This window comes from Vombatus ursinus, unplaced genomic scaffold, assembly GCF_900497805.2.
Source record: "Vombatus ursinus unplaced genomic scaffold, bare-nosed wombat genome assembly UNPS02014832.1, whole genome shotgun sequence".
Classification (NCBI taxonomy): domain Eukaryota; kingdom Metazoa; phylum Chordata; class Mammalia; order Diprotodontia; family Vombatidae; genus Vombatus; species Vombatus ursinus.
The window spans coordinates 41095762-41116599 of NW_020954610.1; the positions used below are offsets into that span (position 1 = coordinate 41095762).

General features: G+C 40.1%; 1 protein-coding gene across 3 annotated transcripts in view; it reads left to right on the plus strand.

The window, feature by feature from the left end:
* Positions 1 to 20838, plus strand: part of DOCK8 (dedicator of cytokinesis 8) — a 316592-nt gene that overhangs the window by 196227 nt on the left and 99527 nt on the right. For all 3 annotated transcript variants that reach the window (XM_027839563.1, XM_027839565.1, XM_027839564.1), the window contains 8 exons: positions 6966 to 7083; positions 8768 to 8838; positions 10087 to 10225; positions 10868 to 10969; positions 11456 to 11551; positions 13619 to 13853; positions 17791 to 17955; positions 18901 to 19064. In XM_027839563.1, the coding sequence (XP_027695364.1) occupies positions 6966 to 7083; positions 8768 to 8838; positions 10087 to 10225; positions 10868 to 10969; positions 11456 to 11551; positions 13619 to 13853; positions 17791 to 17955; positions 18901 to 19064 (1090 nt within the window). The remainder of the gene's footprint in view (positions 1 to 6965; positions 7084 to 8767; positions 8839 to 10086; positions 10226 to 10867; positions 10970 to 11455; positions 11552 to 13618; positions 13854 to 17790; positions 17956 to 18900; positions 19065 to 20838) is intronic.

A 20838-nucleotide genomic window follows, 5' to 3' on the forward strand; every position in this document is an offset into this window, starting at 1 on the left:
TTCTTCTTCTTCTTCTTCTTCTTCTTCTTCTTCTTCTTCTTCTTCTTCTTTCTTCTTCTCCTTCTCCTTCTCCTCCTCCTCCTCCTCCTCCTCCTTCTTCTTCTCCTCCTTCTCTTCCTCCTCCTCTTTCTTCTCCTTCTCCTTCTCCTCCTCCTCCTCTTTCTTCTTCTTCTTCTTCTTCTTCTTCTTCTTCTTCTTCTTCTTCTCCTTCTTCTCCTTCTTCTCCTCCTCCTCCTCCTCTTTCTTCTCCTTCTCCTTCTCCTTCTTCTTCTTCTTCTTCATCTTCTTCTTCATCTTCTTCTTCTTCTTCTTCTTCTTCTTCTTCTTCTTCTCCTCCTCCTCCATCTTCTTCTTCTCTTTCTTCTCCTTCTCCTTCTCCTCCTCCTCCTCCTCCTTCTTCTCCTTCTCCTTGTCCTCCTCCTCCTCTTTCTTCTCCTTCTTCTTCTTCTTCTTCTCCTTCTCCTCCTTCTCCTCCTCCTCTTTCTTCTCCTTCTTCTTCTTCTTCTTCTCCTCCTCCTCCTCCTCTTTCTTCTCCTTCTCCTTCTTCTTCTTCTCCTTCTCCTTCTCCTTCTTCTTCTTCTTCTCCTTCTTCTTCTCCTTCTCCTCCTCCTCCTCTTTCTTCTTCTTCTTCTTCTTCTTCTTCTTCTTCTTCTTCTTCGTGAACATTAGAAGAAGGAGATAAAAAAAAATGAAATCCATTTGTACCTGTCGTGTTTGGAGAACATCTCTGGACTATTCTGTATTTTTTTTAAGCCATGAATGTTCTCCTAAGCTATATAGGTTTGGTTGAGTGCCATAGACTGAAAGACTGGAGGATTAGTAGAGGACTCCAGTAGTTCCATCTCTCCCATCTTTAGCCAGGACAATTTATCTAAAGTCAGAATGATTTGTAATACAGCTTTAAATTATCAGCAGGGTCATGTAATCTGCTTCCACTTGCTATCTAGGGGAATAATAAACACAACATTATGACATCCAGTACAATGTTTATCTTTGCACTCAACCAGATTGAGCTACACATGAAGAACACAGTGGGGCAGAATAATAAACTAATGCTGAAAGTTAAGCTAAAATAGTGTAACAACATTCCAGAAGACCAATGGAGTATGCTTCCCACTTCCTCACAGAGCGAGTGGGCTTAGGATATAGGAGACATACATTTTCAGACCTGGCCAATGTGGGCATTTATTTTGCTTGACTGTGCATATTTATTACATGGGACTGTTTTTTCTTTTTTTTTTAATGGTCATGGGGTAAAAATAGGGTTGTGTTTCTTCCACCAAAAAAAGAAAGAAAGAAGAGAGAATCATCAAAGAATTTTTTTTAATACATAAAAGATGACAGAAGGAATCACAGAGAAGCAAGACAACTTTGAAAATCACAGGTTGCATTTATTATTTACTTAAACAGAAAAGCAAATTGTACATAAAAGAGATTCATGGGTTCATGAATAATTATTTTTTTCTGTTCTAGTCTTTATATAGAAATGCTTATTTTATTTAGTATAAAAGTACAATATGTACTTTGTGTATGTACTTTTATGTATAACATAAAAATGTAATAAACCTGATAACGACTGGCATGACCCAGCTTCGTCCCCTACCTTTTGCTTTTCTAAGCCTTGCCCCTTGTCCCTGAGTTAGAGTGGCCAAGACTCCTCCCTTGCATTTCAACAGGTTAGAGTGGTGGTGATACTCTGTGTTTACAAAAAAAAAAAAAATGTTTATAGCCTGGAACTGTGATTGCATTGGTATGAGGAACTCCCAATGAATATAATCCCTTTACCAATGCATATTGGCAACTATGGTGTAATTTAAAATTTTAGCAAATTTTTGTGGGGCACGGATTTTTACCCAGGGCCACATGATCAGTATATGTGAAAGGTAGGACTTAAAACCAAGTCTTCCTAGCTCCAATCTGCTTCCTGACTCTTTCCACTATACCATACACTTCCTTTCTTTTCAGAATTGCTGAAAAAAAGAAAAAGAAAAGAGATTTCATCTATTATAATAGTAATGTTTATAATATAACAGCAGCTTTATACTTTTGTTTCTGTGTTCATGTAATAGTTTATTAATGACATTTGTCTTGGGGGTATCATCAAAAAACAGTGTACTTTTCTCCATTAATTGTAGTTTTATGATGTGTGGGGGCGGGGGGAGGGGGTTGTGTTTTAGTGACCAGGGAAGTATAGGTGGGATTTAGGGGTATGTGGTATCTTCTACCCTACCAAATTGGTCCTCAAAATGAAGATGTTTGAGATCTGCTAGACTGGAGAACCAAACTCTAGAAGCAAAAAAATGATGATATAAATCAGATTTATCCCAGGCAAAGAGTTCAAAGTAAAAGATCTAGGCCAGCATAGCCCAAAATGAGGGATCAAGGTCAACACCAGTCTTCCACTTGTTGTCCCTGTCTGGACAAGAACCCTGATTCCCAACCCTGTAATGTAGAACTGGTTCCATTTCTCCGCCAGTGGTCTTAACTATTGATTGAGCGTGAATATGATCACAGACAATGATAATAATTACTTTATTTTCTCTCCTTTAAAGTTTGCTTCTCTTTCTCCTTTCTTCCTTTCCCTCCTTACTAATGTTTTGCCTTTGACCACCACCTCCCTCAGTCCCACCTCCCTTTTATTAACCCCCTCCCTTCTCTTTCCCCTTTTCACTCCTACTGCCTATAGGGCATGTTAGATTTCTATGCCTAACTGATTACGTTATTCCCTTCTTGAGTCAAATCTGATGAGAGTAAGGTTCAAACAATGCTCATCTCCCTCCCTTCTTTCCCTCTGCTGAAATAGGGTTTTGTGCCCTTTCCTGTGATGTAATTTACCCTTTTCTGCCTCCTCCCTTCCTATTCTCTCAGTACATTTTCTTAGTTAGATCAAAGTCAATTTATACCCACCCCCTTTATGTATACCCCTTTAACATGGTGTAATAACAATACAATTCTCAAGAGTTACAAGTGTCATCTTCTCTTGTAGGGATGTAAACAGTTTGCCCTTATTAGCAACATATTGTATCTTTCTGTCCCATTGGCCTTTTTATGTCTGTCTTGACTCTTGTATTGGAAGATCAAATTTTCTGTTAAGCTCTGGTCTTTTTATCAGGAAGGTATGGAAGTCCCCTATTTCGTTGAATGTCCATCTCCTCCCCTCTTCATGTTCCACTTGAGTCTTGTATTTGAAAATCAAATTTTCTATTCAGCTCTGGTCTTTTCATCAAGAATGCCTGAAAGTCCTCTATTTCACTGAATGACCATTTTTTCCCCTGCAGGATTATACTCAGTTTTGCTGGGTAGGTGATTCTTGGTTGTAATCCTATCTCCTTTGCCCTCTGGAATATTATATTCCATGCCCTGCAGTCCATTAGTGTAGAAGCTGCTAAATCTTGTGTTATCCTGATTGTGTTTCCACAATACTTGAATTGTTTCTTTCTGGCTGCTTGTAATATTTTCTCCTTGACCTGGCAACTCTGGAATTCAGCTACAATATTCCTAGGAGTTTTCATTTGGGGATCTCTTTCAAGTAGTGATTAGTGGATTCTTTCAATTTCTATTCTGCCCTCTGTTTCTAAAATATCAGGGCAGTTTTCCTTGATAATTTCTTGGAAGATGATGTCTAGGCTCTTTTTTTTGATCATGGCTTTCAGATAGTCCAATAATTTTTAAATTCTCTCTCCTGGATCTATTTTCCAGGTCAGTTGTTTTTCCAATGAGATATTTCACATTGTTTTCTAATTTTTCATTCTTTTGGATTTGTTTTACAGTGTCTTGATTTCTCATAAACTCACTAGCTTCCAAATGCTCTATTCTAACTTATAAGGAAGTATTTTCTTCAGTAATTTTTTGGACTTTCTTTTCCATTTGGCCAATTTTGTTTTTTAGGGCATTCTTCTCCTCACTGGCTTTTTAGACCTCTTTTGCCATTTGGATTAGGCTATTTTTTAAGGTGTTATTTTCTTCAGTATTTTTTTGGGTCTCCTTTAGCAAGCTGTTGACTTGTTTTTCATGATTTTCTTGCAAGACTCAGTTTTTCCTCTACTTCTCTTACTTGCTTCTCAAAATCCCTTTTGAGCTCTTCCAAGGCCTGGGACTGATTCATATTCTTCTTGGAGGTTTTGGATGTAGGAGTTTTGGCTTCATTGTCTTTTTCTGGTTGTATATTTTGTTCTTCTTTGTCACCAAAGTAAGATAATATAGTCTGACTCTTTTTGCACTGCTTACTCATGATCCCGGCCAATTACTTGAGTTTTAAACTCTTTGTTAAGGTAAAAGTCTGCTTCCAATGTGGAGAATGTACTGTCCCAAGCTTCAGGGGTTTGTACAGCTGTTTTCAGAGATACTTCTAGGGACCTGAAAGTTTTCAGTTCTTCCAAGGTGCTATGATAAGGGGCGAGGTGTTTTCTCTGCACCGCCACAAGAAGCTTCACCACACCAGCATTCCTCCTCGCCCCAGGACCGCCCCTCAGAACTGTGACCCAGATCCAAGTACCAGTTAAAGCAAGAGATTCATGCCTCAGCACTAGCAAAGAGATCCCTCCAATCCCTCTCTGATCAGCCACTTGATTCCCCCTCAGTCTATGGGCCAGAAGCTCAGGAAACAGCCGTAGCCCCCGGGGGTGGCTGAGACCTAGCTCCTTCTCTCTCCACAGTCACAGACTTTTCCCACTGACCTTCTGAGTTGTCTTTGGCAGTCCTGGGTTGAGAAGTCTGGAAACTGCCACAGCTGCCCACGATTCAGCCCTCTGAGGCCTGTTCCAGGGTCGCTGCGGCCTGTGCACCCAAGTCAAACTGCGCTTCTCTCCCCGCCCGGCACAATATACCTTTCAGATCAACCATTCAGGCTGTCTTTGGCTGGAGATTTGTTTTACTCTGTCTTTTTGTGGGCTCTGCTGCTTTAGAATTTGTTTAGAGACATTTTTATAGGTATTTGGAGGGGTTTGGGGGGAGAGCTCCAGCAAGTCATTGCTTTCCCTCTGCCATCTTGGCCCCCTAAAGTTTGAACTTTTAGAATATAACCCACATGCTGATCTAGATTGACCCAGATGTAGAATTACACTGAATTTCAGTTTGAAAGGACCTCAAATGCCATCTGGTCCAACCTGGATCTTGAAGAATCTTTTTTATATACATCACATTAGTAAAGTTCTATGTACGCCTAGATATTTCCCCCCAAAAAAAATCTCATTGCCTTACCTTATCACTGTGACATACAAAAAGTCCAAGAGACGTAGTTTCTGGGTAATTAATCATTTTATTAATTATGACTAGTGAACAATTAATAAAAGGATGTTCATTTGACTTTCTCTCGTAAACCAAAGACAAATCATGGAGGTCTCTCAATGCTTACATGCCCTTGGAAGAGTGGGCAAAAAGCATCTCTGGTTGGCTAATAATTAATGAAAGAATTAATATTATAATGAAAGGTAACCTATTATAATGGGGGCCTGGGAGAGAGACTTTGATTATGTCATTTTTACTCCCACTCCCCTCTACCCAGACCACCCCTAGCTGCTGGCAATTTAGATAAAGGGGATCTTTCCCCCACCCAAGCCTGTCTGAGTTGAACACAATAGTTCAGAATTAACCTCGATTAGATTCTCTTTATAAGGTTTTCTAGTTGGGTGACCGTAACAATTCTATCTAGATGAGAGGATCTGGGGGACTAAATTTTTGGGCAAGGTCAGTAATGTCCTTCCAAGACTGGCTATATAACCTACAGGGATTTATTTTCTAATAAGGAAATAGAAAAAAATCTTAATCTTAATTTTTGGTTATTAATATGAGAGAAATAATCATTTCTTTCATCCCTATCCTCACTCACTGATACTCTTTTACCTGTGGCCTTAGTCATCTAAAGGTCCGTCTTTCATCTTCCAAAACCAGAGGGAGGGAGTGCTAATAGCTGGGGAATCAGGACAGCCCCCCCCCCCCCCCCCCCATGGAAGAGCACCTGATCTGGGCTCTGGACGAAGCTAACAATTCTATGAGGCAGAACTGAGACCATATCTTGAATATACCCACAGTATTCTCACTCGTATCTTGAATATACCACCTGGTACATTCCTGAGGCGGGAACTGGAATAACCATATGTGGAGAACAGTTTAACCGGAATGAGGAGTGAGTAAAGGGGAATAAGATGGAATAAAACTGGAAAAGTGAATGAGAGCCAGATGTCTTTAAATGCACAATTGACAATATTCTATGATGTAAGATTTTTTTCTCCCCAGCAGAAGTTTATAACAAGCAGAGTTCTGATTACTCTCCAATTTGTTTGCTGTTAAGTGGATAAAGCTGAAGAAAAAATTATTTTATTTAAAAAAAAATTATTGATGCCTTCTGCCTTCACATCATAGTAATTTTCCACTTCAACCTCCAGACTGTGAACCCTCCTTTGAGACAAATAAAAACAATTAAACAAAAATATACAATATAAGACCAGATCTGACAAGGTATGCAGTATTCTGCCCTAGTAGTCCCCCACCTCTTTGCCTAAAGGGAGGAATTATGTTCATTCCCAATACAGTATAAACTGTTTGAGAGCAAGGATGGTTTCTTTCTTGGTCTTGACATCGCCACTGCCTAGCACTGGTACACAGTAGGCACTTAATAAATGCTTGTTGATTAATGAGTGCTTCATTACTTTTTTCTCCAGGACCTTGACTGGTTTTTCCATTACTTAGGCTTTTAGCTTCCTCTTAGTGACCCATTCATTCACATTGTTGCAGCCTCTGCATGGGTTCTCTTCATTCTACTTATTTCACTCTGACAATTCATACAAAGAGAAGGCTGCATTCTAACTTCTTTCTCCTACAAAAAGAATTCATACACAAAGACCAACTCTTTTGCAAGGATTATTCCTTCTTTAGATTAAAGGCTCTGCTAAACCTCAAATTCTACCATCAAACCTCAGGCACTTCTCCCTCATTTATTTCTTCTTCTTTTTTTTTCTCTTTTCCAGAAATCTTCTCTATGTCTACCCACAGAGGCTGAACTTTGCTAACAAAGTGGCATCTGCAAGGAACATCACAATTAAGATCCAATTTATGTGTGGAGAAGATGCTAACAGTGCTATGCCGGTAATGTGGAAAATAAATGACTACTATAAGCTAGAGTAGGCAAAAAAACAAAACACCACACACACACACACACACACACAAACCCTTGTGAATCTGAATTGTAAATAGAGGACCCCAGAAGCTACCATGTCTCAGTGACATACATAGTGGCTAGCATAGTGTCATTCTCTGGAGGAACTTGAAGCACCAAAGGGCCAATCTTTTGCCTAACTTGTCTTGGTATGAGCCATTCAACCTTCTGTGTGCAGACTATGGCTAGAAAATGTCCCCACAATCATCAGAAGATAAAAGTTGCATTCCTCACAAAAGAGTCAAAGGGCAGTGTTTTGCTTATCACCTATCTCCAGAGCTGCTTTCTAAAGAGGGCATGGTATCCATTGACCAAAGGCTCAGTCTCATCTACTGGTCAATGTGACTAGCTTGGATTGGACCTGTGATTCCATCGGTGCAGGGAGTTCCAAATAAGGGAACTCCACCTGGCTACCAATGTATCTGTTCTGCAATTTAAAGTTAGAGAGAATTGCCTGGATCATCGAGACATTAATTGACTTGCCCTGGGTCATATAGCCATTACATGTCAGTCTCAGGCCTTGAAATCAGGTTGTACTGACTTTGAAACTGACTCTATCCCTTATAGTTGGACAGGGGTTGCAGGGGGCAGCAGCCCCAGACTTGAAATCAGGCAAACCTGAGTTCAAATCCAGCCTCAGTGTCTGAGTAATCCTGGGCAAGTCACTTAATCCCTCTCTGCCTAAATTTCCTCATCTGTATACCAAGAATAATAATAATAGCAGGTCCTATCAAGTTGTAAAGGCTTTAAGCTTCCCAGCAGCAAACCATATCTCATCTGAAGAAAAGCCTAGCTAAGTGCAGAAAGGCTCTTGACAAGATTTGACCCAGAATGATGATTTTGGGGGCTAGAACTCACATGTACCATCTCCCAAAGGATAAAATGATTTTGATCTGCATCAGTTAGAGGCAGTACCCACACCAATGAAATGACAGGTTCTTGATATATTAGAAGTATATATTACATCTAATATATCTTGATATATTAGAAGTAATTGTAAATAGATAAAGCACATACCTCAGAGGGACCCGGAATGCCAAGATTTGCTTGCATGAAGTGTCTCAACACCCTGTGGTTATTATTATTTTCCATTAACTCATCAGACTGGATTAAGCTACTCCTCGAGTTCTTTCATTCCAACTCTCCAAATACTAATGAACCATCATCGGACCCTGGATCTCTCCTGCCTCTCATTGTACACAAAGGCAGGACTTTTCCAGCACCTTCTTGTGGGGGCCACAGGTAGAGAAAAAGATACAGTAAAGGGGGAAGTTTGGGATAATCAGGAAAGAAGCAAGGTTCCTGGGAGAGTACTCTCCAACTTCTTGCTTTCCCTGGAAAATTACCCTCTCCTTCCCCAAGTGAATGGCTTGGGAAAAGAAAAGTCCAAGACCAGGGTTCCATCCTGAAGTCAGGGAATAAAATAAGTACCAGATTCCAAGCATAGGATTAATAATTACATATTAGGGGTTGGCTTAAGGGTAGAACCCAGAACTCTTCATTCTCAGTTTAGTATATCAGGATACTGTAGTTGGGGTTAAGATGTCCTGATAATACCTCATACACATAGATATAATTGTTGTCTTGGTTTCTTTTATTGGGGGGGGGCGACAGGTCATCTTTGGAAAGTCCAATGGCCCTGAATTTCTGCAAGAAGTCTACACAGCCATCACATACCACAACAAGTAAGTACTTTTAAAAAAATGTGATACCAAGATGTTTCACCATTTTTGATTCTCCTAAGTGTTCTGTGCCTTCCAACCATTTTCTTTTTACCTTTTTTTTTCATTAATGTGCATTTATTTTCTTCTCCTTCTAAGTTGAAAAATAAAGAAAAACAAAACCCTTATGACAAATACCATAGTCAAGCAAAACAAATTCCTACATTGGCTATGTCCAAAACCATGTCTCATTCTCCATCTTGAGCCCTCACCTCTTTGTTAGGAGGAGGGCAACATGCTTCATCATTGGTCCTCTGGAATTTGGTCATTGCATTGATCAGAATTCTTAAGTCTTGTAAAAGTTATTTGTCTTTAAAATGTCATTATTCTATAAATTGTCCTCCTGGTTCTACTTACTTTCCTATTCATCACTTCATGCCAAGTGTTTCCAGGTTTTTCTAAAAACCATCCCTTTCATCATTTCTTATGGCAGAATAGTATTCCATCATATTCATGTATCATAATTTGTTCAACATCTCCCTCAATTGATAGGCATGCCCTCAATTTCCAATTCTTTGCCACTATTAAAAAAAGAGCTGTTATAAATATTTTTGTTTATATGGGTCCTTTTTCTCTTTGATCTCTTTTGGGTATCTTTCAAACATTTTCATGATTTTGAAGCAAAGACAGAAGTAGGCCCAGACTCCCAAATTTTTCACTTATTTCTCTAGTTAAAAACTATATTCATTTTAAAGCAAATTTGAGTAGGAAAAGCAGTCAGGAGGTAATCTTTAATAATAGCAGAGTCCCATAGCAGTTTCCCAATTGTATTATTCCTATTTCACAGGTGGAAACAGATTTGCTCACTGCCTACTAAAGATCAGACTCAAGACCCCTTTCTAATTATATGTTTCCAATTTATTGTGTTTATTTCTGCAGTAGTTTTTAGTTTGTGAACCCTGTTTTTGAGTAAATAAAAGTTAGCCAAAGACATAAGGTCTCCCTCAAGGTTTTCCCAGGGTGGGAACAGAACTTTGTAAAAATCAATCTTCTATGAACATTTATTAAGTGTCTACTATGTGCTAAGTGCTAGGGATAGAAAAAGAAGTAAAAGACAGTCCCTGCCCTCAAGGAGTTTACAATCTAATGGGAAAAATGAAAGAGAAAAGACAAATAGTCAAGGACAGAGTTGGGGTGGGGGTATCTTTGAAGTTATATTTTGTGGTAAGAATAGTTTTCATTCATACCTGATTCTCTGTGCTTTCCAAACAGGTCTCCTGACTTTTATGAAGAAGTAAAAATTAAACTACCTGCTAAACTCACAGTCAATCACCATCTTCTCTTCACATTCTACCATATCAGCTGTCATCAGAAGCAAGGCACTTCAATAGAAAGTCTCCTGGGATATTCAGTGAGTTGGTTTCAAACCTAATGATTCACATTTCACTTTCCATGGGCCTTCAGAATCCCTGGAGAGATAAATAACTAAACCCTATCAGCTTCTCCTAGTAAAATGTGCTAGATCCTATTATAGCCAAGGGCAGAAATCACATCATGATCTTGACTTGGCAAATGACAGATTCTTAAGAGAAATGGAAAGGGCACATAGAAAATAGATATTGGAAGGATGATCATTTACCCTAATTTCATTGTACAGCCTTCCTTTTCCATGTTGTAATAGGGATGTGCCATGCAAGACCATTTTTTAACTAAGGAAAAAGTATGGCATTTTTTTGACACATAAAAACTATTAAACAAAAAACACTGATATTGTCATGGTAAAATATTTGCCAGTAATGGAAAAATACAATTTCTTTGGTCCTGAATACCAAACGAGGGGCAACATTCCAGAGAACCATCGATAATGCTGTCCCTGGAGCTATCAAGGGATTTAAAATGCAAAGAACTTGGCAGAAATTACTGTCAAGAAGAGCAGAGCACTAGTCAATATCTAATCATTGCTCAGTTGCATTTGATTATGGGGAGCTAGATGAATTGTCAGAATGAGGAACCATAATAAATAACAATTTATCCCTTACATCATCTGTTCCAGTGGTTGCCGATTCTCTTTAATGAACGCCTTCAGACTGGACCTTACTGTCTTCCTGTTGCTTTGGAAAAACTGCCCCCCAACTACTCGATGCACTCCCCAGAGGTAATCAACAAGCTTCCTTCCATCTGCTCTATATATTTCTTATAGGTACCTGGTTATTTCCATGTTCCCCATTAAAATGTAAGCTCCTTGAGGTCAGGGGCTCTTTTTGCATTTCTTTGAATCCCCAGCCCTTAGTACAGTGCCAAGCAATGTAGATGCCCGTTGACTGACTGACTGAACACAATCTATTTCTCGGAGGTCACTGAAACTGTTGAGGTAAAATATTTGCCTATAATGGAAGAATAAAGGGCAGCATTCCAGAGAACCATTGACAATACTGTCCCTGGAGCTATCAAGGGATTTAAAATGCAAAGAACCTGGCAGAAATAGCCTTTATTGTTATACTTGAATTTAGGTATTGTTATTTTTCTTTAAAGTCATTTATTCAAGCAAACTCTAACATTTGTAACTCTTTATATTGCTGCCATTTAATCAGAAAAGAGAATTGAGTTATTGATTTCTCTTCTGGTTTTTCCTTTTTCACAGAAGGTTCCTCCACAGAACCCTCCCATTAAGTGGGCTGAAGGGCATAAGGGAGTATTCAACATTGAAGTCCAGGCTGTTTCTTCTGTCCACACCCAGGTAAGGGGCCTGAAGGGTGTGTCTAATATGGGGTCAGGCTCAATAAATTCAGTTATGAGGGTCAAAAAAAATTACCATGCTAGAGTAGAAAATGACAAATGGAAATCCTGGTTGTTTCATTTGTACTAGTATTGTGTTGATGATTCCCTCCATGTGGGTAGTCCCTTTACTAATAATATCTAAGAAGTCTGTTACTTAGTAGATAAGATTTGGAGAGCTGTGTGAGGTTCTGGAAAGATAAATGACTTGACCATAGTCATACAGCTTTGTGACAGCAGTGAGAGGGTGAACCCATGTGTCCCTCACTCCAACTCCAATCCTTCAGAGATCTACTCTGCTATGGGACATCTTGGTTGTATCAGATACAGATAAAAATTAGTCAATTAAACTTCTTTATGAAGCATTCATAAAGCTGTTGAAGTCCCATCTGTTGTTTAAAAGTCCTTGCAAGTATCAAATGCCTGAATTGAATCCCTTATGATTAGAGCTAAGAAACTTTGCAAAGAAAAGTCATGTTAACCAATTGTCCTCTCCACCCCTGTACTTAAAGTAAATGACTACTTCACTTAGGAAATGGAGAGCATCTCACATGAATTCCCTCCCCTTCACAACTCTCATTTTTCAAACCTTCTCATTATCATCAATTCTTCTCCCTCCTGTTTCCCTTCATTATAGAAAAAGAGCTGTCCCTATGGGTTAGTGAAAGTTAGTCCCTCTCTTTGATCTCATTCCTTTCTGTGTCCTCAAGGATGTTGCTTCAACAACCTCTCATCTCCCTGACGCATCTTTAAACTCTCCTCTCTACTAATGGCCTTTCCACAGGCCTAAAAATATACTTAGGTTTCCCAGTCCTAAAAAACAAACAGGGACAAGCACAGAGGATAGAGCACCAGCTGTGGAATCAGGAAGACCTGAGTTTGAATTTGGCCTCAGACACTTCCTAGCTGTGTGACCCTAAGCAAGTCACTCAACCCCATTACCTCCAAAAAAACAAATACAAAAACCTTGCCTTGATCATCTTAATCCCATCAAGCTACCATCCTATCTCTCTTATACAAAGGTGTAGTCAATAGAATATAAACTCCTTGAGGGTCTCATGTTTTTTTCCTTGTATTCCCAATGCCTGGAATATAGTAAGTACTTAATAAATGTTTATTGATTGATAATGTCACTGCTCAGAAATTCTCAACCTATTGCTTCTTGCACATAGTCCAGGCTCCTATGCCTACAATATGGTGCCACCTTTCTGGCTTTATCTCATGCTACTTCCTCTGCATACTCTGTTCTAGCTAAACTGGAATATTTTCATTGTACTCTCATGCCTTAGTGCTCTCTCCTTGTCCTTGCCTATTAAATACCTATCAAGACTTTAAACCTTAAATGAAACACCTTCTCCAGGAAGTCTCCACTGATCTCTTCCATTTGGACCTTTCTTTCCAGAACTCACATAGCAATTTGCTTTATATCTCTCTAATGTGCTAATTATGTCTTGGTTCTTAATTTCCCTACTTGATTGCAAGCTCTTTGAGGGTAGGAACTCCACATTTCCCCCAGAATCTATTCGGCCCTTCTTTATCTAGCAGGTACTTAAATAATATTTGTTGTAATTTACATATTAAACATTTATTCCAGGTATAGGTAGCTTTCTTTCCCTCTTGGATTTTCTGACATATTTCTTGGTTTTACTTTGTTAGATGCCTTTTTCTGCCTGTCCTTAATTCACCAGCTCAAAAATTGCTTCTTAATCAGGATGCCTATTCAGCAGTCCTCCTTCCTTAATAACTTGCTTGCCCAGAATGTTGGGGACTACATTCCAATTTTTCATTCAGTTAATATTTATTGAGCACCCATAGCATGCATGCAGTTATCCTACGTAAAAAGTCATAACCTTGGATCTAGCCATCTCAAAGGTATTCACTACTGTATTCCTCTTTTTTTTTTCTCCAAAGTACATTTTAATCTTTTTTATTCATCTCCAATTTACTGCTTAGTCTATTGATTTGTGCCACTTCACTGGGAGCAGGCAATCACACATGCCCCCCCCCCCCTTTTTTTTTGCCTCCATAGGACAACCACCTGGAGAAGTTTTTTACTCTGTGTCACTCTCTGGAAAGCCAAGTCACCTTTCCCATCAGAGTGCTAGACCAAAAGATCACAGAAGCTAACCTGGAGCATGAACTGAAACTGAGCATCATCTGTCTGAATTCCTCCCGCCTGGAGCCCCTCGTGTTGTTTCTGCACCAGATTTTGGATAAGCTTTTTCAGCTGTCCATACAGCCCATGGTCATTGCGGGTCAGACAGGTAATTTGGCCTTTGGGGCTAGCACCAAGACCTGGGGAGAGAATACTGGGATCAGAAAGGATGCAGGGGAAAAGCCCTGGGTGGGAGTTCTTGAAATTGTGGTTCTGTGAAGGAATGAGACACAGGGGCTGCCTCTTCACAGGCAGATTTCCCCACTTTTCCTGCCTTTACTAAAAAGAGAAGTCAGTGATGGCAATTCTAGTCTGGGGGCTACAAGTATAATAAGGATATGAAAGAAGAAGTGAGGGTTGGTTTTGGGAATATGCTCTGAATGAGAGTAGGGGGGATTTTTTTTTTTTTAATTAAAAACACATGAGATTAGGCAGTGAGAAGTGTCTGGCTTGAGAATAGTTGTAGTGAGTGATCATTCATGAGTGACCTGAGAGGGGAAATGTAGTGAGAATAAAGTGCACGGGAAGGACTAAGGCTGTGTTATAAGCACCTTGAGAGTAGGGATTGTTTTTTCTTTAAGTCCCTAGGAGGGTCTAGGAGGGGCAGCTAGGTGGCACAATATATAGAGTTTCCCAGCCTGGAGTCAGGAAGACTCCTCTTCCTGAGTTCAAATCCAACCTCAAACACCCCCTAGCTGTGTGACCCTTGGCAAGCCACTTAACCCTGTTTGCCTCAGTTTCCTCATCTGTAAAATGAGCTGGGGAAGGAAATGGCAAACTACTCCAGTAACTTGCCAAGAAAACCCCAAATGGGGGTCACAAAGAGTCAAACATAACTTAAATGACTTAACAACAACAAGTGCCTTGCATGGTACTTGGGCACAAAGGAGATGCTTTATCAATGTTAGATGATTAATTGTTACCAATTTCCCCTCCAATGGCCTTCATAAGGTCACAGATTTAGAACTCAAAGGGACCTCATAGGTCTTCTAGTCCATCATCCTTGTCTCACAGATGCAGAAACTAAGACCTAAAGAGTTTTTAAGGGACTACTTCTCCATATAGCTTGTCATTTGCAAGACTCTTGTTTCTAACAGGAAATAAGTTTTTATTTTGTGAACAGGTAAGCAAGTAGAATGTGGATGTCTCACATTATTTGTTTTTGGATGGGTTGGGCTTCTACTAAGGAACTGAAGTGGGTTAGTGTGGAACACCTGGTCCCACTGTAACTGTGGTTTTTTGGGGTTTTTTTGCCACATTCATATCATATGACACTCATTGTCTATGTTTTCTTAATTGACACAACTATATATTGTCATGTATTGTTATTTAAATTGTGTGTGCCTTGTCTTCCCACCTAGAATCTAAGCCTTGTAGGTCAGGGATACTGTCTTCTGTTTCTTCTTTATATTATCCTCAGCACCTACATTGTGTTTGGTATGATATTTATTATTGTTGTTCAGTCATATCAGTCTTGTCTAACTCTTCATGACCCCCATTTGGGGTTTCTTGGCAGACATACTGGAGTGGTTTGCCATTTCCTTCTCCAGTTCATTTTACAGATGAGGGAACTGAGGCCAACAGGGTTAAGTGACTTACCCAGGGTCATACAGCCACTGAGTGTCTGAGGCCAGATTTGAACTCAGAAAGATGACTCCAGGCCCAGCACTCTATCCACTGTGTTACCTAGCTGCTTTATGGCATGTTATTAGTTCCCAATAAATATTTTTGAATTGGCTAATTTTTTCTCCTTTCTATATCTAGAGTTTTTTCCCCCTTAAGGCTATTAGAGGTCTCACCAAGATATCAGCTATTATCAGTCAACAAACATTTATTAAGTACTTGCTATGTGTTAGGTGCTGGACAAAATGATGGGGTTAAAAAGAAAAACAAAAGGGGCAGCTAGATGGTGCAGTGGATAGAGCATCGACCCTGGATTCAGGAAGAAATCTGGCCTCAGACACTTGACAGTTACTAGCTATGTGACCCTGGGCAAGTCATTTCACTCCATTGCCTCTCAAAAACAAAACAAATAAACAGGAAGAAAAAAAACAACAACAACAACTCCCCGCCCTCAAGAAGTTTACATTCTAATGGGGGACAGAACATAAAAGTAACCAGTTACAGAGTAGATGGAAGGCAGTCTGAGAGGGGAAGGCTATAGGGAGACTTGGGAAAGGCCTCCTGTAGAAGGTGGGATTTGGCCTTTGACCTCTCCCCTACAGGAATCAGAATCATGTTCATTTGAAACAAGTCCCAATGCTATGCAGTAGGTACAGTCTGTATCCTTGAATAATCACAATTTCTGTTAGTTCATCTACGTGCCCAGAACTGTGAGGATATGAAAGAGAATATGCTTGAGAAACTTAACAATAATTCAGACTTACAGGTGTGAAAATGCATATGAGAAACAGAGATCAACACAAGATGTTATATAATTAAGTGGTAAATTATGTTGTGCAGACTCGGAATGCCATAGGCATTTAGAGAAAGCAGGGAGTTCATTGTGGGCTGTGGTAGTTGGGGAAAGCTTTTGTGAAAGTGAACCCTAATGTTCTCCCTCTCGTGAACACTGAAGAGGCTCAGGTAGGATCTGGATAAATGGAAAGAAGTCATTCCAGGTGTGGAAAACACCATGGACAAAGTCACAGATATAAGAAGGCCCACTGTGTGTGTGTGTATGTGCTAGGGTGAAGGGGAAGACCGATGGAAGCCTCTTATTGTAGCATATAGTCTGAAACAAGATTAAATGAGAAGGCTGTGACAAGAGTATGGACAGCCCTGAATTCCAGGGAAAAGAATCTATCCTTGATAAAACAGGGAACCATCAGAAGGTATTGAGCAGGAGAGCAACATGCCTCAAGCAGGTTTGAACAATAATAACTCATTTATGTCATGCTTTAAGGCGTTTACAAAGTACTTTTTCTTTGACAATCTTGTGAGGTAGATAAATACAAATTTTATAAATTAGGAAACTATGATTTATTTTACAAATTAGGAAAGAAGGGTTCGAACAGGATCATACAGCTAGCAATTCACACCCAGGTCTCCTGACTCCGTATCTAGCATTCTTTTTTATCCTATTACCTTTCTATCTCTTTCTCATCTGGTAAGGATGAATGGGCTGGATAGGAGAGGAAAGAACCTGGAATCCTTTATCTAGACTTTCTTCAAGCTCTTTGTTGTGGGTATAGTCTTAAACATAGGTTCCCAAACCGGGTGATACCACCCCCTTGGGGCGCTCTGGAACAATTCAGGAGGGCCGTAGTAACCTTTGGTGCAATTGGGGAGCATTGAATAAAAATAAGGGCAAGGTAGAGGCATAAGGAAAGAAGAGAAGAAAATTTTGAAAAACCCTTCATATACATTTCATCTGTTGTGTAACAAAGTTAAAGTCATAGCAATTACATTATGTTCCAAATAAGTATACAAAATGCAAGGTATAACCAATCAAGTGGTCAAGTCCACCTATAGGTCCAACAAGCAAGTGTTGGCAGACAAGCATGGTGTTAGTTGTCAGGAAGTCCAGCATGCATGGGTAGGAATATGTGCATGTAATGACTTGTTTATAATATGGTTACATGACACAATATTGCCTCATCAAAATTTCAGCAGAAAAAACCCACATATTTACAAGTTATTAAATTTAAGATGCATCATTCAAAAAATATTTCCTATTTTTTTGAAATGATGCAAATTTTTTTTAAAAAACCATTAAAGGGCTGAAGAAGTAGATTTCTAGGGGGATGCTGAGTAATCTTTTTTTTTTAAGCGGGCAGTAGGCCAACTAAGTTTGGGAACCTCTGGTCTTAAGTGTTTAGGGGACAAGGAAAATGAAGGAGAGAGGGACAGATAGTCATTGGCAAGGATACTGGGCCCTGTAAGGGTTACAGAAAACTTCCCCAGTCTCCAGCAAGGACATTGGCATAGACCGGACTCCTTTGGTTGGGGGTTTGGGTTCACAGTCATCGTCAATCCAGAGTATGTCTTGTCTTAATTCCTTTTGGAATTTGGATGCTGAAATTATTTTTCTCTTTGTCCTCCAGCCAATTTTTCCCAGTTTGCCTTTGAGTCCGTGGTTTCGATAGCAAGCAGCCTTCACAACAGCAAGGACTTGAGCAAGGACCAGCATGGGCGGAACTGCCTCTTGTCCTCATATGTGTACTATGTTTTCCGCCTTCCTGATGTTCAAAGGGAAGTACTGAAATCAGGTAATGCTGAGCAGAATTTGGCAGAATGGGCTGTCTCTTACTTGTCAATTGTTTTTGGCTTATATAGTCTCCTGTCTTCTTTGCTTCCTCCCCTTTCTCCCCCAATGTTGATGCTGTGATTCATTTGAGGACAGTGTTGAATGGTTGGTTCCCTGTAGTACCAACTCATGCCAAGGCAACTGAAATGGTCTTGAGTATAATGATAGCAATAATAGTATCTGGGATGGATATATAGTTTGGGGGAAGGGGCTTTATTGTTTTGGGGAGCTCAGACCTATGATTTTCATCAGTGTGAACAATTCCTAGGGTTGTTTGATTGATGTGGACAACTCCCAGAAATTTCCTAGTGGGAAATTTCTCCCACTGAGGAAGGTCAACAACTCATCTGTAAATTAGTCACAGAGAGCTACTTGAGACAATGAGAACAAATTGTCTATGGTCACAGGTAGTCTGTGCTGGAGACAGGACTCAGATCCAGGTCTACCTGATTCCAAGGGCAGCTCTCAATCCATTATGCTACACTGCCCCACATAAAGAAAATATCCTTTGAACTGGGGCTGTGGTTTCATTGGTATAAGATTTTGGAGAGAAGACATCATCTCCCAAGGCCAATCAGCCTTTGGCCTGTCACTCATACTCAGGAGAGTTGCCTGAGACACGCAACAGTTATTTTCTCTAGCTGTTTCCCATTTCTGGAGCACTCTCCCTTCTCATTTCTGCCTACTGACTTCTCTGACTTCCTCCCAATTAAAACCTCATCTTTCATCCCAAACCCTCTCAATTCCAGTGCCTTCCCTTTGTTAATTAGTTCCTATTTATCCTGTATATGCGTTTGACCACTCTTCATTTGACGATGGATGCTATTTGCCAACACCAGTTCAGTTAGTTATTTAGCCCTTTTTTCTCTCTCTACTTTTCTAAATACGTCTGATGGGTGGGGTGAAGCCTCTGGCTCCAGTCACCCGGATCCTCGCTACCACACGTATGGACGGACGTCAGCGGCTGTTGTGAACTCCAAACTGCTGCAGGCCCGGGTGGTGAGCAGCAGCAATCCAGACATTGCCTCGATCTCACCAGATGAAGAAGTTAAAAATATCATGTCTTCAAAGGTATGCAGACAATAAGGGAGTTTTACCATAAATTATTTTAATTTTCACTGATACCTTTTCTTTTTATTTTAGTCACATGCATCCAAAATGGAACTCATTATCTTCCCCCCTAAACCTTCCCCACCTCCCCTTCCCTGTCACCATAGAGGGCAGCAGCATCCTCCAAGGCCCTTAGGCTCACAAGTTAAGGGTCATCCTGGATTCCTCACTATCTCTCACACCCCATATCCCAGCTGTTCTCAAGGCCTGCCGACCTCAACTTTGTAGCATCTGTTGAATAGACCCCCTTCCCTCCGATTCTGCCCCATCTCTAGTGTAGGCCCTCATCATCTCACACCTGGACTACTACAGTAGGCTGTTGGAGACCTGTCTCAACTCTCTCCTGTCTCCAATACATCTTCCATTCATCCACTAATTTCAGGTCTGACCATGTCATGCCCCCACTCAACAAACCCAGTGGCTCCCTCTTACTCCCAGGATCAAATACAAAATGCTGTTTGTCATTCAAAGCCCTTTGTAACCTAGCCCCTTCCTACTTTTTCAGTCTTCTTACACCTTGCACCCCACCATCTACTCTTCAATCCAGTGACAATGGCCTCTTGTTTCACAAATAAGACAGTCTATCTCGCAGCTTCGAGCCTTTTCTCTAGTTGTCCCCCTGCCTGCCTGGAATGTTCTCCCTTCTCAACCCTGCCTACTGACTTCCCTGGCTTCCTTTAGGTCCCAATTAAAATCCCACCTTCTACTGGAAGCTTTCCCCAATACTTCTTAATCCTACTGCCTTTTCTCTGTTAATTATCTCCTATTTGTCCCATCTATAGCCTGCTTTGTATATATTTGTTTGAATGTTGACTGCCCCATTAGATTGCAAATTCCTTGAAGGCAAGGACCCATCTCATCTCTTTTTGTATCTCTAGCACTTAGCATAGTGCCTTGCACATAGTAGGCTCTTAATAAATGTTGATTGATTGATATCCTCCTAACCCCAATTTGAACCCTTCCTTGTAACAAAAAAAAAATAGTTTAAAAAAAGCTAAAACAAACTGTTGTATCTGACGGTTGTATACAACATTTTGCCTCCATGGCTCTCACCTTTGTGCCAGAAATGATCTGCTCTACTTCATCTGTTCTCTGGAACCAGTACTGGTTATTCCAGGTGCCCAGAGCTTGATTTTCTCTTGGAGTTTTGTCATTTACGTTTTGTTGTCATCAACATATATTTAGGTGGTCTTATTTCATAGAAATCTATCACGTCATGTTTCTCTGAATTCCTCATATTTCTTAAACTTTTAAGAAACGTAACAAAATTTATTTTTTTTAAAGTCTCCTCTAAAGAAAGGAAGTTGCAATAGAGAACTATCATGAGTTTTCTTCCTCCTCCCATTCTGTTTCTAGGACTGCCCACTCATTGTCATGGCAGGATGAGTTAAAGCAACAGTGCATTGAGCTATGTAGTATTACTACTGCTGCTTTTTTTTTGAAAGGTCAACGCTGTATTTTTTTTTAAACACTGTCTACTGGTTCTGGTCTAACTAGAGCAAAGTACAACTGGATGACCAACTTCTTATTCCTGGAGTCTGTACTTCTCTTAAAGAGCCCAAGATTATATTAGCAGCTTTTTTTTTTTTTTGCATCAATCCTATCCCATCGTTTACTCATATTCAGCTTGCAGTACACTAATACCCCCCAGATCTTTTTCAGATCAACTGCTGGCCATGATCCTCCCATCTTGCACTTGTGAAGTCAATTTTTCGAACCTAAGTGTAAATCTTGA